At 41.7% G+C, this 20,696-nt stretch overlaps 1 protein-coding gene across 2 annotated transcripts in view; it reads right to left on the reverse strand.

Annotated features, from left to right (window-relative positions):
- Positions 1-20,696, reverse strand: part of scube3 (signal peptide, CUB domain, EGF-like 3) — a 70,639-nt gene that overhangs the window by 37,272 nt on the left and 12,671 nt on the right. For both annotated transcript variants that reach the window (XM_018674379.2, XM_018674378.2), the window contains exons 2-4: positions 14,875-14,997; positions 11,339-11,464; positions 2,536-2,670 (exon numbers count right to left, since the gene is read on the reverse strand). In XM_018674379.2, the coding sequence (XP_018529895.1) occupies positions 2,536-2,670; positions 11,339-11,464; positions 14,875-14,997 (384 nt within the window). The remainder of the gene's footprint in view (positions 1-2,535; positions 2,671-11,338; positions 11,465-14,874; positions 14,998-20,696) is intronic.

Here is a 20,696-nt window from a genome sequence, read left to right on the forward strand (position 1 = left end):
AAAGGACTGAATGCACTATATGTGACTAACGTAACAGCCCATCAGTGCACACTTAAGGTAATTGCCCCGCCGGATATTCAGAAATGTAGACAACTAAAATTATGGACGTGTGGGTTGACTGAGCCTGAAATTCCTGAATTCCAATGTACTGGATCCCGTCTCACGCACATACGTCCCTGTTATCCTCCTATATAAAAGAGACAATAAATCAAACGCAAAGCAGTGGAACCCTTCTTGACCTAAATGGCATTCCTATCAACCACTAAGCACCTTGGCTGGCCTTTCAAAGGCTTTATTTCTTGACTGGAAGAAATGTTTGGGGAGAATAAATGAACTGTTACATTTTGGCCAGCTAGACGATGGAGCCTTCATTTGGCCGGAGTTATTCCTGTTCAGGGGGGCAGGGGCAGGCCTAATAAGAGACAGGCCAGCAGCAGCCTTGTCATTAGCTGAGAGGCTGGCAGACCCCTGCTGCCTAATTGGCACAGGCTCACTGCTAACAAGGGCTTCCTACCAGCATGGGGAAACAGACTAGTAGCGCCAGGCACTGCAGTGACCAGCTCTCCACTGTCCCCGGAAAGACTCACAGAAGTTGCCCAGGGAACACCTGACCCATTAATGAAAGAAATGGGAAGCTGATGTCTTTTTAATGAGAACAATAAAGCTCATGAGCAAACTGCACCCCAGGCTTTGCTCTTTAAGGAGAGACTTGGCAGAATGGATGGAGGGTTGCATTTAAACCGACTTGGCCGGGAGATTAGATCAGTTTTAATTTTCTCTATTATTCTTTTTCTGAGCCACTTGTGCATAATTTTTCCGCAAGCGAGCGAGCGGAGTGATGTTTGCAACAATTCTGCAGGCTTATTGTCCAATAACTTGGCAAAGCCACTTCCTCGCCACTTCCATTTTCCTCCAGACACACACTGTAATAAGAGCAGTAATAATAAGCAGATGAGTAGTTGTTCTGTCTGTTAGTCTTTCAAAAATAATGAAACAATGACAGGGCAGCTATCTGATGAGTGAGGGAAGTTTATGGATTTATGGCAGCTTTAATCTCTTGATCCAAATGGGCCTCATCTGGAAGCAATAAAGACAAAATTTATATGAAAACGGAAGATTAACAGGAAATGAGGGCATTTATCAAGAAAGAAAGAAGAGAGAGGAAGTGAAAGAGAGACAGAGGGAGCTTGGCAAGACTGGACTGGTGCTCACAGTCTGCCTCTGACACCACTGATATAGTTGTGGCGCTTTGAAACACATGATCCAGCTTTTCGCTCCACTCAAATAACACTGCGTTTATGAAATGTAAACATTGACAGTTCACTAGGCCAGACTGATCTCATAAAACCAGACTTCCAAGATCCTCGGTTCACCTTCCAGGGGGACTCGGGAACATCACAGCCTAATGACTCCCAGCACGAGCAGTTATCTTACAGAAGACAGAGGAAAGACGAGGAGGGCAGAGATAAAGAGACACTCAGATCCTGCTGTACATGCTGTCAGGGCTCTGCTGCAAACCCCAGGAACCAAAAGATCTGCAGTCCCAATCCGAACTGTCGGAGCTGGGGAATCTGAAGACAGCTGGATAATTACTCCTTGAATAAATGTGCTTTGTGATAGTGATAGCAGCCTGTTCATTTTCACTGATGTTGCTTTTCAGAGCAATGATAGAATCTATTGAACAAAGCACGGAGGCGGGTTACACTGTGAAACCATGTACAGAAAAATGTTTTTCCCTTCCCTTTATTTTGTGATACATGCAACCACTCTGAAAAACCTGACAAACTGATCTATTTTATGACATAAATGTATCGTTTTGTGCAATTTTCACAAACTGGAGTGGATCTACTTCAAACTACTGTGCTCTTGTTTTATAGACTTGTAAAATTCAGCCACTGAAGAAAATCGCTACAAGACAGTGAAATTGAGGTATCCCCCCACTCCTGACAACTTACTTAGCTTTAAATACAGCTATGACGTTATGAATGTATGTATGTCCGCGGTGCTTCTGTGTCTGATGAGTAAGCCTCAGAGCAGCCTGGCTCTGTGCTCTCTCCTGTCACGTCTCCATCCCACAGGAATGCTCTAAAAACAAGAGGTGTGTCTGCCTGAGGCTACACCTTTAATTGTTTTCTCTGCTCACAGTCCCCCGCAGGCCACTCTCATACCACAATGCCTTAAAATGCTGCCAAGCACAAGATTGGTTCAATTTGAAAGGGTGGGTGGAAAACAAAAAGAGATTTATCCCTGTTCTTTTTTTTTTTTATTCCCCTCGGTCTGGAGACACTTACCTTTGCTCACCTTTCATTTAGGCCTGTTAGGGCCGATCCCTTTCAGAGTTTACATGTTAATCTGCCCAACTCATCAAATAATTCAAAAATGCCTGGACCTGATCATCCAAATATTAATAATGAGCTCCCACCACATGCGGTAATATTCATATTCATCACCACTGAACAACATGTACCTGTTATTTCCCATAAATGATCAATGTGTGCGCGTATGTGTGAGTGTGTAAGTCTGTGTGCGATTAACCTTTAGGCCTTTGGATGCAGGTATGCTGGTTGTCACTCAGAAGGAATCCTTCTCTGCAGCGGCACTCGTAACTGCCCATCATGTTGACACAAATCTGTTGGCATCCGCCGTTGCCTTCTGAACACTCATCCACATCTGCCGGGAGACAGACGCACAAAACAAAATTAATAAGATCACTTCAAGACAGAACAAATGCTACACGGATTACTGTTTGTCTGGGATCAAATCATGACCCACTTAACGGATAAGTAGCTGTGAATGAGAATCAGACATGGATTACATTCTATCCATTTAGAAGTGTAATTACTTCAGTAAAATGTAACCTGGTGAATAAAGCAAAAGTGATTATTTAGGACTAGACTGAACCAGCAGGACTGTTCTTAATGAAATAGCACAGAATCTAACACATCTTTCTTGATGGGATGTGACAAGACAAGTCTTCAGCCATGCTAATAGCTCTGTGAGACTTTGTTAAATGCTAAAATTCACCTCATAATTAACAATGCTAATGTGTTGATAATTAGCTGCCTACCATCTCAGTTTAGCGTGTTAGCTTGAGCAGGTATTCAATTCTAAAAGAAAGTATTGGACATATTTAAATCTTGACCTGATACCGGCACTATATGGAAAGTGAGAGGATCTCAAAAGTGGCTCAAATTCATCCTGCGGTGAACACAAATGTATAAAGCAAATCTCATGGCAATCCATCAAATCGTTGTCAAGACATTTGACTCATAAACCACAAATGTCAACTTCATGGTGGCGCTGGAAGAAAAAAAAGTCAGAAGATCACCACAGTCACTGGGATTCATCCTTTGGGGACCACAAATGTCTGTACAAAACTCCACAGCCATCCATCTTATAATTGTTGAGATATTTAATTTGTGTAAAAAGCTTATGTGAAATTGAATTCAGATGAGCATATAAATGAAAAATTTGCTCCACCAGCGTTTTTCATTTTACTGAAAACTAAAATAGTTCTCATCCTTCCCTCCTGATAAAAAATTGATGTGTTTTTTAAATTATTTTAAATTTTAACTACTCACATTCACTAGATAAAACAACCAGAGGTTCTGGTTTGATTGGAAATGTCATACAAACAGAAAACATAAGGCACAAAAAAACGTGTTTGGAAATTATGAAAAGCCAAAGGAGTTTGTCTTAAGCCGTCCTGAGAAGGCCATGTCTGTCTTAATGGTTATCAGACACGGCAGCACACCAGAGTTGCACTGAAAACCTCCAACTGTGCAGCACTAAGCCATAAAAATGCACATGCAGCACAATCCCCTGGCAAGTGGGAAACCTGATCCACCTGGGCCGGAGTACCTGCTGATGACGAGTGTCTGTCAGCCCCATGACGGGAGGAATGCAGGGAGAGGGAGGAAGGAGGAGGAGGAGGGAGGAAAAGTAGAGATGGGCATACAAAGGCACAGCATTTAAAAAGGTGTCGCCTGAGGCCTCGTTCTGCCACAGGGAAAGAAAGGGAAACTGACCACAAACAAGAGTTGCTGACTTCTTTTCCACAGATAATGAATTGTGCACTTCCAGCTGCTCCCTCCTAATGGCACCAAACTTTTCTCATTGTGTGACTCGACAAAAGGAACAAAGGAACATCTATTTGCCTTTTGATATATGTGTTTATTTTCAAAATGAAAGTTCTTGCACAATGTCATTTCTTTTTTTTTTGCTACTTTTTATAAGTCTGGCGTGCTGCAGAGCTCAGCAGCCCCAGGCCTCCCCTGTGCGTGACTGCACTGTGGCTTCCCTTCCCTCTTCCCCCGGAGACCTGGGCTTTGTCCCTCACTACTGACCACACTGGAACCTTATCCATCCCTCTGCTCGACGCATCAATAATCTGCTGTATACACAAGGCTTTTTTTTTTTTTTTTTTAATAAACCGTCATGCGAAACTAATTTACTGTCTATTTGTCCAGTCTGAGAAGGCCTCTAGATTAAGTTTCCTTTCTGGGGAATTCTCAGACCGGCAAAGTTAGATGTTAAACTTCACTCTGTCCTCTTCTTTCTTCTTTTCCACATAAAGAGATGTGACACCAAAACGTGCAGACACACAAACACACGCATGCTGTGGTACCTGATTAGACAGAAACCTCTGGGGTTGATCAGTAGGTCACTGGCAGGTAGCACTCATGACCCTCTTCAGTTTGCCAAGTCTGCTCTTCTCTTCTCACATTCCATTAGCAAAACTGTCTCTTTCCTTGAAAAACAATGTGTCATGTCAGTTGAGGTCAACTGGGTAAAACATCGCTCTGCAGCCAGGTGAAGCGGTGCACATAGAGAAGAAAAACACTGTCCAGCAAAGTTAACATTTCAACTTCAAGTCACAGCAAAGAAAGGACAGTTGAGAAAAAATAGCTGGTCAAGCTTTCATCCAACTGCGTGGCTGCTTTGGTGTTGACCTCACAGTCTCATCTCTCTATCATGAAAGTAACAGCAACAGAGAGAAGACCTTTGAGCTGATGAAAGCTGCCAGCAACCTACAGCTGCACCTTTGCAGATAAACTGTTAGCAGGCACCAAAAAAAACCAAAACTCCTCAAGTCATACAGGAAAACATCCTCACATGCGCATAGAGTCTCCCTCTCCATCCCTCCATCTCTCTCTCTCTCTTTCATACACGCAAACCCCAAAAATTCAAACATGTAGAGGCTATACGCAAATACAACAGTCCTCAAGCGCATGCACAAAACACCCATGAGATATGCAACCAGCTTCAGAGAGCCTGGGGGAATTCTCTTTCCATACCCTCAGCGCATCAATGAAGGTTTCATTTCCTGATTCCTTCATCCCTTCAAATGAGGCGTCGCCTGTCAGTAGATCTCTCCTGTTTAAATAGCTCCCATAATTGCCTGTGTTGTGTGCTGGGCAAGGCTGGCGTCCAAAGCAAATATTTCCAAGCGGAAAGGGGTTCTGGCATGGCCAGGAGAAGTGCTCATGTTATTTGGACTTAAAACATTTTTTAAAAATTCTCTTGAGAGGACGGAAAAAAAAATGTCTTAATCAAGTTAAAAGGGCTGCCTCACTTCTGAAAAATGAGACATGTCTCTGCTCTATCCCTACTTTACTCGAGGAGACGAAGGGAAAAGGAAGGTTCAAACGGAGAGAGATTAAGAGATTGGTTGTGTTTGCGGAGGCCATGTCCGCTGGTTTCTCAGATAGCCTTGACTGTATATATAACATTTGGCCTTGCGCGGAGCTTCAGAGCCATGTAAACATGGTGGTTGCCTTACAGAAACTCCTGAACACTTATTTTGGAGAAACACTCAACTGCTCTACTTTTTTTAAAGGTTGAGCATCTTTGGGGGCATTTATTGGCCCAGAGTTTTTTTTTTTTTCCTTGTGGCAAGGGGGGGGGGGGGTGAAAAACTAGGGCTGTCTGTCATCAAAGCTGTCCACGCATCCATCCCACCGCTCGGCTTCTGTCTGGATCAAACAGAACTGTCTCTGTTGTCTAGACAAACCAGAAACAAGGAGGTGAGTGGACGGACTCTGGCCTCTTTGGGCATTTCATTTACAGGAGTCGAGGAGGCGCACACTTTTTAATAAGGCAGCAAATCGGAGCCATGTGCAGCAACAGGCAGCAAAACAGCTGGGGAACTGCAGGGGCCGACCATGCTGCTGCTGTGATAGATGAGCAGGCACCAGCTTGGCTTCACTGAGCATCAGTGAGGAAGGAGTGGCACATACACAGCCAGCTTCAATTAAAACAAGATCCTTTCTTATTTCAAACAGGATTACAGGATTTCCTCTTGCCCTCTGTGGCTTCTGGAGTTCAGTGACAGTGCATTGCTTCAGCCACTTGACTGAAAGGTGACCATGGCACCAGGTTTGAACACAACCTGAGAGAACCACAGCCTGAGAGTGCAGAGATGCTGAAACTGGCTTTGTGTTCACAGACATTCATGCTGTCAGCTGAGCTTGTATAAACTGATATGTCACAAGATGTCCTGAGCTTTCATCTGCCGAATTTGCACACTTTTAAATCACATGTGCGAGTGTGAGCAATGATTACATGCTGAAAGCTGGTGCATTAATACACTTAGAGTATTAAGCTTTGAACAATTTATAAGTTCCAGTGCTTCCTGAGCCACTGTGTCTAATACAGCTAACTGATTCACATCTGCTACACAAACATGAATAAAATCTCTGTGTGCCGTAGCATTTTATTCTTAAATCAGCTTCGAGGTTTGATTTTTTATGCTATTACATAAACAAAGCTAATACAGCTTTGATTGAACTCAGACTTTTTCGACTTTAGGCCCGTCTCCCAGGTAACCATTTTGGTAAATAAGCACAGACTTAGACTCCATGTCCAATCTCTCGCTGAGTTCTTTCCTAAATGAAAAACTATGAGCTAAGATCACGCTAAATGGTATTTCTCTGTTCCTCCAAAACAAGTCTGGAAGTATTTTAAAAACAAAACCCCAGGATAAGTGTTTGGGTGGACAGCCTTATGCCAAGGAGACAAGAGGCCCTGCGCTGACGTCTGACGGCTCCCAGTCTGCTGCATGCTTGCATCCCTAAGCCCAATCTCAGGCTTGAGTTTCCCCCCCAAAGCCCCGCCAGTGGGCTCAGCTGGAATTGTTCATTTCATGGTGCATGGGACTGAACAATCCTGGGAGAGGAGAGAGAGCGAAAGTGTGTTGATACAGTCTTCAGGAGTCAGTTAATGCACCAATCTCAAATCCGTCCTTAAACTCATCACTCCAGCTCCTCTCCTCTGAACTGTGGAGAGACTCTCGTGTCCAAACCCGATCCATGCATGTCACAACAAAAGTGAGGGGACTTGCTCGCTGGGGAAAGCGCACTGGTGTTTTGCATCTGCAGCTGGGAAGCAGGGAGGGTTAGCACTAAGCCCCAGCAGTGTCTGTACTATCCCAAAACCCTCTGAGTATAATGGGAGTGGAGTAAACCAGATCTTCAGTGCCCCGACTAAATCCTACATATTCAGGAGTTAAAGGTGGTAGTTAAAGGCGCCTCATCCAGGCTAGAATCAAATATTTTTCCGCTGAAGTGGAGGGTGCGGAGGTTATCATCTCCGCCCTGGAAGAGTGGCCAATGCACTTAAAAGGAATGCATTTAAAAGGCTGCAGAGCAAATCAGCGTGACGCCCTTTGATGACTACTTTTTCCAACCAGAACCTGGTCAATAATACATCAGTCTGAAACCTCCTGTTTGATTAGCCAACCTTGCAACATGACCCCAAAGGAGTACAAGAGGATGGATACACGCTCCACCAGGCATTCTGGTAGATGATGGATAAAGCTTTTCTATCAAACATTCTGAGGGACATTCTCAATGTGACTGGCAAAAAAACAACTATACAATCACTATACAATTACAGCCATTAGCAAAACACTAAACAGTGTTAACTGATGTGACCTTTTCGTAGTTGCTACTTCAAAGCTGTTCTTCAAATGCCCATTTCAAAGCTGTAATGACATTGCTTTTGTGTTATAGATCATGTTATGTCTTTGGGGAAGGTTAAAGTAAAAGGGCATTCATTTCCCTATAAATTGCACAGGGAATTGAGCTCTGCTGAATCAATATAAACCAAATCAGTGTTGGTCAATAGAAATCAAAGGAACATGGTCTATTAAGCTGTGTGTGTGTTGAGTGTGTGGAGGCCCCATAACAGTTCTCTGGCATCAGGGAGCAACATGTGATGAATGAATGATATAAGATAAGTAAACAATGCAATGGCAGAAGATGATCTTTTACAGCGTGGCGGAGCTCGGTGGAACATCTGTAATGTCTATTTCAAGCCTGCCTTTGTTTCTTCTGGAGAGTCACATTAAGGCTGCATGTGATTGCAGCATTCCCACTTTATGGGAGCATAAGAAATATCTTTATTTGTGTCTCTCAGCTCCAGATAGAAATGAAATGTTGTGATTTGTGGTTATAAGGACAGGGGAGTATTTGTGCAGATGCTTATGATATTAAGCTACTTGACAGAGTTTAACAAACTCGCAATGATAAGGGGGTATTTGGGTTTCTGTCGGACCTCAACCAAAACACATAGGTCATAAATGTGGGGACGGTGGTGCTACAGTGGGGAACTAATAGCCTTCCTGCATCTGGTTTTCATTGTAAAGAGGATGTGTGTTTTGGATTAAACTGACACTGATTCCTCTATTTTTCCTAAGACTTGAAAAATCCTTTACAGCCTCGCCATGAAAGAGGTGTGGTGATTAAATACCATCCCTCCCTCACCTCCGGGAGATAATAGTAATGACAGTTATAAAAGATGTAATCAAGTTCCTATATGCTTCACTTCTTCTCTTCAGTGCGAGTTTTGAGAGGGTACAATAGCTCCCTGTGAGGTAAATTATACAGTGAGTGACATCTCACTCCGCGCAGACAGGAGCAGCGTGCTGTGATATTGCATTGCTTCCACCTTGCTGACTCCCTGACATCGTTGTGGGGTTTAGGGCAGACAGGGGAGACCTCAGAAACTGGAGCGTCCCTGGTGAGGCGCACGAGGCGGCGTTCTGCTTCACGCTCTGCCGCCTCCTGCCACCGCCCAATGTCATTATGCTGCCAACACATCCAATTACAAGGAGCTGTGTGGCACGTGCGATGGCGAGCAAACAAAAGAAGACATCGACAGAGATGCATGTGCGCTGGCCTAGCTCCTGTCCCTGAGCTGACAATCACCCGACACAGGTGCCTACCGGCTAAAGAAAAAAGCCTTGGAGGGCTGAGAGCAGGAAGTTATGTTACACCACTGGGAATTTACACAGCAATGTATCCATGGAAAGCAGGGGAAATAAGGGGAGCTTTGTGGAAAAACATGGGGTAAATCCAAAAAGAAGCACCTTAAAGATCTCAGAATCTAAACTCACAGTGAACTTTTAAGGATCAGGTGAATGTCTCCTCCTCTGCAGCCTCTGGCACATCTGGTCTATAAGGGCTCTGAAGGTTTGACCTTGTCTGGGAACCAGCAGCTTAGGCCCTCCATTCCAGGACCAAGGGGAATAATCTTTTCTCAGGGGCCAAAAAGGAGCTTAAACCTGGAAGAGGAAGCTGGGGGCCTTAACATGAAACCTCGGCTCTACCTCTTCCTCTCCTCTCTTGTGTTTGTACTGAGGATTATTCCCTTAGCGGAGCAGAGCGGGGGCATTAGAATGAGTTAAATTCTCAAGAAAATGAAGTCTTTAGAGTCCTTTCAGATCTCAAGGCAGTAGTTGGATTTGTACTTGACAGCTGCATATTATACTACTTAGTGTGTCGTTATGCCCTGTCTGCTGTGCTGAGATTTAAGAAATATTTACTCATTTAATATTTAATTGCATCCATATCTGTACACAGAATAGAAGAGAATTTCTGAGATAGATCTCTGTCCTCTTGCATACAGGTCATTTGCAGGGAAAAAATAAAACATGTCAAAAGAAGAAGAAAAAAAACTCCTCATGTTTGATTGTGTGTGTTTCACTATGACGAATTATATCAAAGAGATCAACAGCAGCGGCCACACAGCCATGTATTGCGATTACACACCTGCACGCAAGGCAGAGGGAGCTGATCCACGATAAAGCAAATGATCCACGCACAACTGAACGCTGTTGCTAAATGGCTTGGAAAATAGCCCCTGATACAAGAGAGGGAGGCGAGGATGAAACAAAGAGCGAAGGAAAGGGAAGAAGAGAAGGAGACAGAAATACAGCGAGGGCGAAAGAAAGATAATCTGAGACACGGGGGCATCGTCAAGTCAGAACAGGTTTATTATCGATCTAAAGACGCGAGTGTTTTCCATTCCAGTCTACCTTAATCCCAGCATTACATGTAGTTCATCAAGTAAATGTGGGATTGATATGAATGTGTTGTCTTGTGCGCCCGTATGTAAAGGCCCTTTCACAGTGAATCATTGTTAAGTGCTGATAAGTTTTTCTGTCATCACTTCACCCAAATGTGAAATCCGCTATAGCAAGCCGCCTGTTACTTTTTCCTCTACAACAAACTCACAGCAGCTACCGTTTTTTTTTTTTTTTTTTTTTTTGGAAGGTTTTAAGCTGGCTTTCAGTATCAAGTGAAATGCATCATGCTGGGGTTGTAACCAAGAGGGAGACGATTTCTGAGGAGCAGCAGGGTCTGACTTGGGGGTTTCATAACAAAACAAAAGGAATGTAAGGTGGGTGGATGGGGGAGAAGGAGCAAGACAGAAAGACAGAATAGGGTGGTGGGGGTAGGGGTGGCTGATGTCTATGTTTAGCAGCTCCCAGCAGCAGGAAGAGCGCCTTTTTTTTCCCCCTGTTCATTTCATAACCTTTTAAGTGTAATATGTTCTCACTGAGGCTAATATGAATGGCCAATGGTGAAATATTACACCATGGGAAAGTATAGCCGGCTGATGGCTCACTTGCAGCTTCCAGCTCAGGGTCAAGCTCTTCATAAATTCACCCCTTTTCTTCAGACTTATTACAAAAAAGGTCTCCTTTTTCTTTTTACGAAAACACATTTTGAGGCTACCTGCTATGTGAAACGGGGAAATAGCTAATATCTGAGCAGTCTAATAAGAGCTCAATTCAGCCCTGAAACATATATTACCATCCATGATGTGACATGCGGAGAGAAAAATTTATGCAACCACATGGGTTATGTCAGGCTGAGTTTGAATTTTGGCACATGCAGTTTAATGTATACGCTCTCCTGACAAAAACCCTTTACATAACTGCATTTTGCTGCATAATTACCCCAGCTGCAGAAAATGTAGTGGGGAAAAAAAATCTGTTTAATACATACACACTATGTTAAATGCACATATCGTCCTCCCACGTATCACTCACCTAGACAATTGTGCCCATCATGTGCCAAGCGGAAGCCATCGTAGCATGTGCACCTGTAATTTCCTGGGATGTTAATGCACTCGTGGACACAGCCGCCATTGTACTCAGTTGCACACTCGTCGACATCTGTGGAGAGACACGGGGTTGTGAGGAGGTACTTCAACAACTTGAAACAATCAAGATCCAGTTAGAAATACAATTATTTGCTTTCTTGCAGAGAGTTAGATGAGAGGAGATGATTGATACCAATATCATATGGGTCTGTCAAATATTAAGCTGATGCCAGCAGCTGGTGCCTTTAGCTTAGCATAAACACTGGAGACGGGGGGAAACAGCTAGCCTGGCTCTGTCCAAAGGTGACGAAATCCACCTACAAGCACCTCAGTGGCTCATGAATTAACATTAATTAACATTATTAACATTTATAAAAACCAAAATGGAAAACAAGCTTTTGTGGTTTTATAAAAGATTATGTGCAGGACTGTTTCTTGGCCTGGGGTTGGGACAAAGCTCCCGAGGAGAAAATGTTCCACACCTACAATTTTATGACTGTCTGCAGGGTTTTTGTACGGAATCACTGAGATATATGTATATATGTGTTAACTGCTGAGCTGTTGTTACCCTCCCCCTTTTTTTGTCTTGATGCTAAGCTAAGCTAACCAGATACTCATAGCTTCATATTTACCACACCGTCTTGAGAGTGGTATCAATCTTCTCATCTTACTCTTGACAAAAAAGCAAACAAGTGTATTTCCTTAAATGTCCATCTCTTCCATTAAAATCTGAGCAGAGTTAAGCCATTTGGTACAATTTTAGAGAAATTAAATGGTCTGTTTTGTTCCATCTCTATTTCTACAAGAGCACTTATGAGGCAAACAACAGCTGTGCTAATTAGAGGGTTCACCTGTTACTGATGTAACTTGGGTATATTCCAGAGCTTCACTGATATTGTTTTGCTTTTGAGGCATAATACTGATAGCCAAGATTTTATGCCATATTTAATATTCTAAAATTTGAACAGTTACATGCCAAGACATTGCTTTTTCTCTTTGGAATTTTACTGTTGGCAGAACGTAAAAGGATCTGAAACAGCACTTTGTCCAACATGGGCACCTCTCTACCATGACGCAGAGAATTAAAGTCAGTGCTGAAATATAATAATTTATACAAAACACATTCCTGGACAATTAAAAGTAAAAAGGAAAGTTGGTGGGGGAAAACTGCTTTTAGCTATGTATGTCATTAGAAAGGAATTTCCATTAAATTAGTGCTGACATTATTGACAGTACTGACATTACAGACTGACCGGCAGCCAATACTTAATAAAAGGCCAATATTGGCCATCAACCATGGCCTAAGGTTCATCAGTTTCAGTAGCTAAAACTGCAGGAATATGATATAAATGAGAGAGCAGAGGCAGAAAGATAAAGAGAGACTGCAGATTGGTTTGACAGCCTGAGTGGAGTTGTCTGTTATGGTTATGATGACGGTTGAGGGGTCCATACTGAGGAGACCCAGACAAGGTGGATTGAGAGCACAGCGCACTTCCACTCAGTACTTACTAGCCCATTTAGGGCCGATGATCCCGGGTTGTTCAGCTCTTCTTTGAGGCTGCCTCACTCAGGGCTTAATTGGACTTGACAGCAGAGGGATGGGACTGCAACAAAGAAACACTCTGCTGCTCCCTGCCTACCCACTTCCCACTATCTCTGTCATTCCCCGATCACAGCACACAATCGCCCATCACTTTCCGACTCCACTCTAAACCTGAAATACCCATCACATGTTAACGCAAACGTGATTCTCTTTCAATAGCTCTGAATTTATTTTTATTCAACCTGTCACGTCCTGCTAAGTCAACTCTTGTTGCCAAGTTGTTTCCCTTTATATCTACTAGACGTTGATTTGTCCTTTAGTCAAACTCATAATAAATTAATTAATTAATTAAATTAATAATAAAAGGTTGAGCTGTATTAGATGTGATGGTAAGAATAATAAGAATTGGTTTACTGAAAAAGGTCTATAAAATACATTATACCAGACTTTTTGTGGAATAAAAGGCCTTGAGTTATTTCTATCATTATCTCCATTGTTTTAGCTAAATCACAAAAGCTGAGAATCAATTATTTTTTGTAGAGAAGCCAAAGTAAACAGTCCACTCCCCAATCCAAAATTACAAAATCATTCATTTGTGATGCTTAAATAGATAACAAATGTTTTAAAAGCAATAAACCAATAATAATAATAAAAGCCAGAATGAAAAATAGTAAGAATGGAAGAAACAAATTAAAATCATATTTATAAAGTCATTAAAACAAAAATGAATTAAAAATGAAATAATAAAAGGAAAATTGAACGACCTTCAAAAAATCCTGTAAACGTGTTTTAGTTGATTGATTTTGTGAATTATTATTATGTTTTTCCATTTGAACTCCCTCAGAAAAACATAACTTCACAAATCATAAATATCTGAACGGTAGAGGATAAATCATCAGCTGGTCCCATTTGATGATAACATCATGCTCCAACTCATACAGACAGATCTTGGCAACAGCTAGAAGTTACACTGAACAAAGCCTTGAGATCAATCACCACAATCTGAGCCACAGACTGTACAGACATGAAGGCTGGAGGAGCATGAGAGCTCTACACAAACTTTTTTCACTGTCTTCATGCTTTCTGCTGCCCTCTTCTAACACAAGTACGCACTAGTCTGGTGCACAGAGAACTTTTTTACAACGAGTTACCTCAACATTCCTTTTTATGTCTTTCATATTTTATCAATGTTTGCTTTTGCTGTTTTTTTTTTTTAATTAAGCGTATCAGCTTTGAGGAGCCACCGACTAACCTTCAGTTCAATGGAAAGTCAACCTTGCACATTTTACAATAGATTCAATAAAGCAAACTTTTTATAACCTACAGGCAGAAGGCCATGAAAAACACTCGGTCAAGTAAATTAAAGAATAATAATAGTGAGGAAAAAAATGACATTGTGAAATATGGTTTTGTAATAATACTAATAAAAATTGTGGGATATAATGATCCGGAGGCTTTGGGCACATTGAAAAAAGGCTAGAAAAACAGACTTGTGTCTGACAGTCTACGAGGCCTGCCTCTGGCTGTGGAAATATCCCCGACTGCTTGGCAGGAACGCTGACTGCCGTTTCAGCCACTATCTTAATTCTCTCCTCTAACATGTGTAGGAAATTTACTGCTTCATTTCATCTTGTCACAAAGGAGCACTCTGCACCTGGCTTTCCCCTTTCTCCGTCCGCTGCTCACTCCCTCATCTCTCCTCCCTCTTCGGGAGAGTCTTAAAGCTAATGAGTTATGTTGAGTGAGACAGAAGCTCTTATCAAGCCTGTCACTGGCCCGGGGGCCTATGTTCAGAGAGATATAGCACATCAACGTGAGAAATGTGGCTTTTAATTCAATGCACTGTAAAAATCCAGCCCAGTGCTCTCACAGAAGGGAGCAGAGGTTTGTGCCTCCAACCACAGGTGAAAATGAGCGCATTAATCCGGTCAGACTTTTACCTTCACAATGTTTGCCATCCCCTTTATAGCCTGACTTGCAGATACATTTGTATGACTTCAGGGTGTTCTGGCAGATGGCATCGATGCTGCAGTTGTCAAGCGCCTCTGCACACTCGTCCACATCTAGAGAGGAGGGAAGAAGGGAGGTGGCGGTTAGTTGATGCTGTTGTCACATTTATACCACAAATAATAAATGATTTTCTGAATGTCAAACACCATGTGATGGATTGTGTTACATTTGGCCACTCTGAGTGAAAGACCAAAGACACACAAAAAGACAAAAGAGAAAGTTAAAACCAATCATTTAGCCATAATTGTGAGGTTAAACTAAGTTAAATTGGTGACATTTTTAAAAACCCTTGCTCCAAAATGATGAACAGCCTCTGACTTGTAATCACAAGTAAATACCCACTAATTGACTGTACTGCTGTGACCTTTAAATGATCAACTGGACATCTGGCTCTCAAAAAAAGGTTTGTGGAATCTTGAAAACAGACTTTTTGTGGAAAAAAATGAAATATCTAAGAGCCTGAGTAACACATGAAGGAAAAAAAATTATCAGAACAATAAAGGCATAGATCATAGATTGCAATGTCCGTGGTTTGTGTCCAGTTGGGCACTTTCGCTTGATGTCATCCATTTTCTCTCTGTTAGTTTTCTGTCATCTCTCTGCTCTATTGAACAAATGCAAAACTCCCCAAAAAATAATTAAGAAAAACAAGTCTTGTTTTTTTTTGTGTTTTATTTATTTATTTTTTTTGTCTAACAGCCTTCAGTGGGCTAAAATGAAAACAAGATTATAACGACACAGCTCAAATTCGCACTAGACACAAAGAACGACTTTTAAAGTATCTGTTCAGACAAATTGAAATTTTGATGGCGGTCCCAGAAGTCAATTCATGACAATTCCTACTGAGGGGAACACAAATGTCTGTATCGATTTTCATAACAATCGAAGCAATATCTGTTAAGACATTTCAATAAAACAAAAAATGTTCATCTTGGTGTGGCGCTGCATGAAAAGTCAGGAGATCAGAAGAGGCAATAGGATGGATTCATCTTCTAGAGATCATGAATGTCTGAACAAAATTTCATGGTACAGTAATTCATCAAATTCTTGTTGAGATTTTTCAACCAACTGATAAAGCGTCAACCCTAAAGCCATGTTATTATTAAACCAATAAAACCGTGAGGAATACCTTTTGACTAGCAGTATGAACTTCAATCAAAGAAGAACATCAAAACCTACTTACACTTAACTAGCACTCCTCGCCCTGATATAGACAGAGATAAAATAGCTCAGTATAACAGGTAACTGTTGTGTAACCACTGGATTGAGTTTGAATTACAAAGGAGAGAATGTGAAAAGATAAGAATGGAAATGGATTTAACCAGAAGTATGATCAGGTTTGCCTCATGGAGCCCCTAATCCCACCAAATCCCAGTTAACTAGCCCAGGTGTTTGGGATTACCCCCCTTCACACAGGGGAAGGGCAGCTTAACAAGGTTTACATAGCTTCCAGTATCCACTCTTATCACAAACCCTCTGCAGGAGCTGGCTGATCCCACTGGGAAATGACCTGCAACCTAAACCCCTGAGCTTAGCATATTGGGTATATCTGCCTGTTCCTGGAGGACATTAAGTCTGCTGAGGAAAGGAGGACAATGACTCTGCAACATTCACAAAACTCTGTGAGAAAATTTGATTCACAAAACCATCTATACAATCATCTACAGTCTAAATTGCCCATTACTACACTTTTAGGCAAACACAGTGAACACATCACAGTAGCAGTTTATTAATGCTGGTATGACTCCAGGAAGAACACAACGCTGCAAGGTCAAACTTTAGTCGAAGAGTCCAGAACGCAAACTCAACCTGCTATGAAACAAGTTTAACATTTCACTAAAAAGTTTGCAGATGTCCCAGTGACACTAGATGACGGTGTAAAAACCAGCAGAAGCATCGGAATCAAGGTTAGGTCTAATAAGACTCACAGCCTATACAGCCATGCCACTGGCTCTGTGAGGCTATATTTAGACACAGAGGTGTTTTGAGCTAGAGTCTAATATTTGTATGCCAACATGCTCACAATGACAAAAGAGAGCTGAGCTGAAACCAGAACTTCCAGTTGTACCCCACAAACATTAAAATCTCATTGAAATTTGTAAAAACACAAACGCCTAAACTTTCTTTTCACGTCAAACAATCTTCTCTTAGGCTGCGTTTGCTGGGGTGGCCAGTCATGGACCGACTGGCAGTTGTTTGAAAATCATGAAATCACCTGGAGGTGATTTATTTCAAATAATTTGGAGATCATTTTAAAATCCCAGGCATCCACCTTCTTTTCTAAAGGCCTCAGAGAACTCTTCCAATCTTGGCATGATGACGCCACACACTTTAATAGCAAAGAGAACATCAAATATGTTGAAAAAGTCAACCATTTCCATGGGGTGTACTCAATTTTTCACATGACTATAGCACCAGGGACATTTGCGGCTCATTTCTTGCTAAGTTTCCACAAAGCCATTTATTGATGCAGGAGCTCCCCGAGCTCTCTATTGATTTATATTATGTGAGAACAATATAAATTCACCTGAGGAGCAGCCTGGGTCCTTTCTCCTTACAGTCTGTCTTCCAGGATAAGAGCATGAGAGGCCATGTGAGGAAGTGTTTTTCAATGGGGGAAGTATTAATCACAACAAAATATCTGTCTTATTGTCAGGTTTCTTTGTGCCAGGTCTCTGTGGTAATTAATATTCATTATTGCAGTAACTCAAAGGATCCCTCTTTTCATCTTGTTCTTGTTGCATCTGGAGCAAGTGAGGTTGTCAACTCTAACGCTTTTACCTTGAGTCACACACAAACACACACACATTTTCCAAACACGCCTGGAGTCAGAAACTGCAATTATCATACAAAGTGTAACACATAAGCTGTAAGTTTAACCTGTATTTTTTTCAGCATTAATAAACACACATATACAGTACATAGTGCAGAGAAACTGCCACTTATTTATCTATGAATTCACCACAACTGTTTTTTCTTGAGTCAAATTTGCATCTAAAACAGTTCAATGATGTTATTGCTTCAGGCAATTGTTGAGTGAAAAGGTGCAGTGCTAGATATTGAGCTGTAAGCATCTCTTATATGAAGTAACTGCCACGTTATGACACATAATAGCATTGGTTAAATTTTAAATGATGACAGAGCAGCTTGCTGTGCGTCTCAGGTTTTATAACAAACAAAACAGCCTCTATGTTTGGTAAAACCACCTAAACTGGTGACATTATGTAACTAACTGTGCTCCCTCCTCATAAATTTCCCTCCAACCAATCTACGACAGTTGGCAAAGCTGCACTACAAATGCATCTTTGTGCGAATATTGCTTATAACTTTTAACTCCCATAGCATGGCACAGTTACAGCACAAGGTAACACTTTGCTAACAACGAGCATCAACATGTGAAAAACAACTTGACAGCCAGTGCAAACTGCTTGCCTGCAGAGAGAGAAACCCATTTATCAAGATCCAGAAATGAACTGGGACACAAAAAGATGAATAATGAAGGCTAAAGTCAAAAGAACACATTCCCATTGCCTTTGGTGTTAGCTCCCACAAAATGAAATAAATACAAATTAAGAAATCCTGGCCCACAGAGTACAATCATCCATGTCTGTCAAAGCATTGTTTAAAAAATCCGCCCATAAAAGTTACTGGGAGGGTTCCAATAGACACAATGGACAAAAAAAGCCAAACGTGCTGGTCTTGCTGGAAACCCAAACTGCCTTTGCCATGGAAATAAACATGTCAGAATCAATACATCCTTCGGTTCAGTCCAGAGGACGCTCCTCTGAAAGCTTGAGGAAAAAAAAAAAAAAGCAACGTTTTCGGTAATACTGCCCTGGTAATTGACTCATGCTCAAGATGAAAAGATTGTGTTTTTCATTGAGAGTTTCTTTCATTCTTTTGTGCTGAGGAATCACAGTTGTTGGGAACAAGTTAAGGCAGCGGAGGATGAAGCCAGCGCTTCAAGACAAGGATGAATAAACAAAGTCAAAACAACAGAACCAAAGAAGAAAAGAGATGTTGGGCAATGCTCAGATGTTTAAACAGTTTCCTCCGGGGAATGTGTCATTTTGAATATTGCTGCTGCTGTAGCTCTTCTCTGGTTCATGCACTTGAGCATATTAAAGCCACAAATAGCTTGAGTCTGTGTTTAAACCCACTGACATTCTGGGGATATTGAATTCAATGATTTTGTTGGATGAAACCAAGTTGTGCAATAACGAAGCATGTTTTCTCTCTCCTGAAACCAATTTACTTCATGCTCTATTGTATGCTCAATAAAACTTCAAATTTTGCAGCATGTCAAACGTCTAAATCCTTCAATGAATTGTTGCATGTTCTTGACTTAGCAAAGTGAGCTTTTCGTTTTTAGAGGGTGGAGGTAGGATGGACTCAGGCCTGGGTGGGTTTATAAATGGAATTTATTAGAATTGTGCTACATTTCAGGGATAAAACATGCTTATATTCTCAGAGGTGGTGATTAGGAAAGTTACCCTGAAAAGCCATTAGTCCATTTATTCCAAAGCAGTCCCCACATGTAAGTCAGAGCTGCCGGCTAAGGGCTGCTGGTCATGGAGGTGAGACCTTGTCAGAGGTGCTTTCCTCCCTGATTTATGGGAAGGCCCTGGGATAAGCAGTGTATTTAGCTGGGCCAGCTCCAGGGGGTGTTAGCAGGAATAAGACTCAGAGAGGAGAGCGCGAGTGTGTGGGAGAATTGTAGGGCTGAAGGTGTGTAGTTCAAACATAGGGTAATGTTTACTTTGAGTGTTGAGACCCTCGCTGTTTGCTTTGCCCCAAACCCCCTTACCGCCAACCCCCCACCCCCACCTCTCCTTCAGATACAGAAATAGCCTGAGTGGAGCTGGGACACCCATAGGTGTAGCTTTACTCACACTGCCTGCAGCCAACTCTGAAATAATAGTTCAAAATATGGACCAAGTGATGCATTCAGTCAGAGAGAGCAATAAAATCTTCAGCTGTATTTTCCTGACAGAATGACTTGGTACAACATTTGAACATCTGTGGTTACGCATTAAACTCAAGACATTCTTTCTTGACAAAGGCATTTTCAGATGAATTTCTTCATTTTCCTTCAAATCCTTCAATCCTTTGAGAGGAAGGGTGCTGGGTTCACTTCCATAAAAAGGTGTTCTTGGGATCACAGTGTTTGTCATACTATGTATAATTACAAAGGAACGAGTATTGTAATTATCCATCTCAGAACCACACTTACACTATACTTAGGGTTGCGGTTGAGCAGGATGGGGTTAAGGTCAGGATAATTACTTTAGGTACAGAGCAACAGAGTCTAAATGGCTATACTGCATGAACACAAACAGTAACACCTCCTTTGTCTATTTGTTGTAAATGATCCATATAATGTTCAACTCAAACACCATCCAGTTGTTGCAAAACAGAGCAAAGCAGCAGATCCGGATCGTTACAGCCGCAGCAAATTCTGTCTGATGCTACAAAAATGGAAATTTGAAAAGAACGCTCTTCCCCTACAGAAATATTTTAAAGGTCCCATAATTTGAAGTTTCCATAAGAAGATATATTTGTGGTTTTAAGCACCAAAAATCATCTCAGCATAGTTTTACTGTCCTCTCTCACGCTTGTCTTTGGAGCTCTAGCAAGAGCATAGTGTTTTATGTCTGTCTTTGAGTCTCTCTTCTGATTGGCTGACTAATCTCTCTTCTGAGTGATGCACAGCCAGGTCTACTGTAGCTTGGTCAAACTCAATGGTAAATGT

The sequence above is a fragment of the Lates calcarifer genome, linkage group LG6, assembly GCF_001640805.2.
Source record: "Lates calcarifer isolate ASB-BC8 linkage group LG6, TLL_Latcal_v3, whole genome shotgun sequence".
In the NCBI taxonomy this organism is placed as follows: Eukaryota; Metazoa; Chordata; class Actinopteri; family Centropomidae; genus Lates; species Lates calcarifer.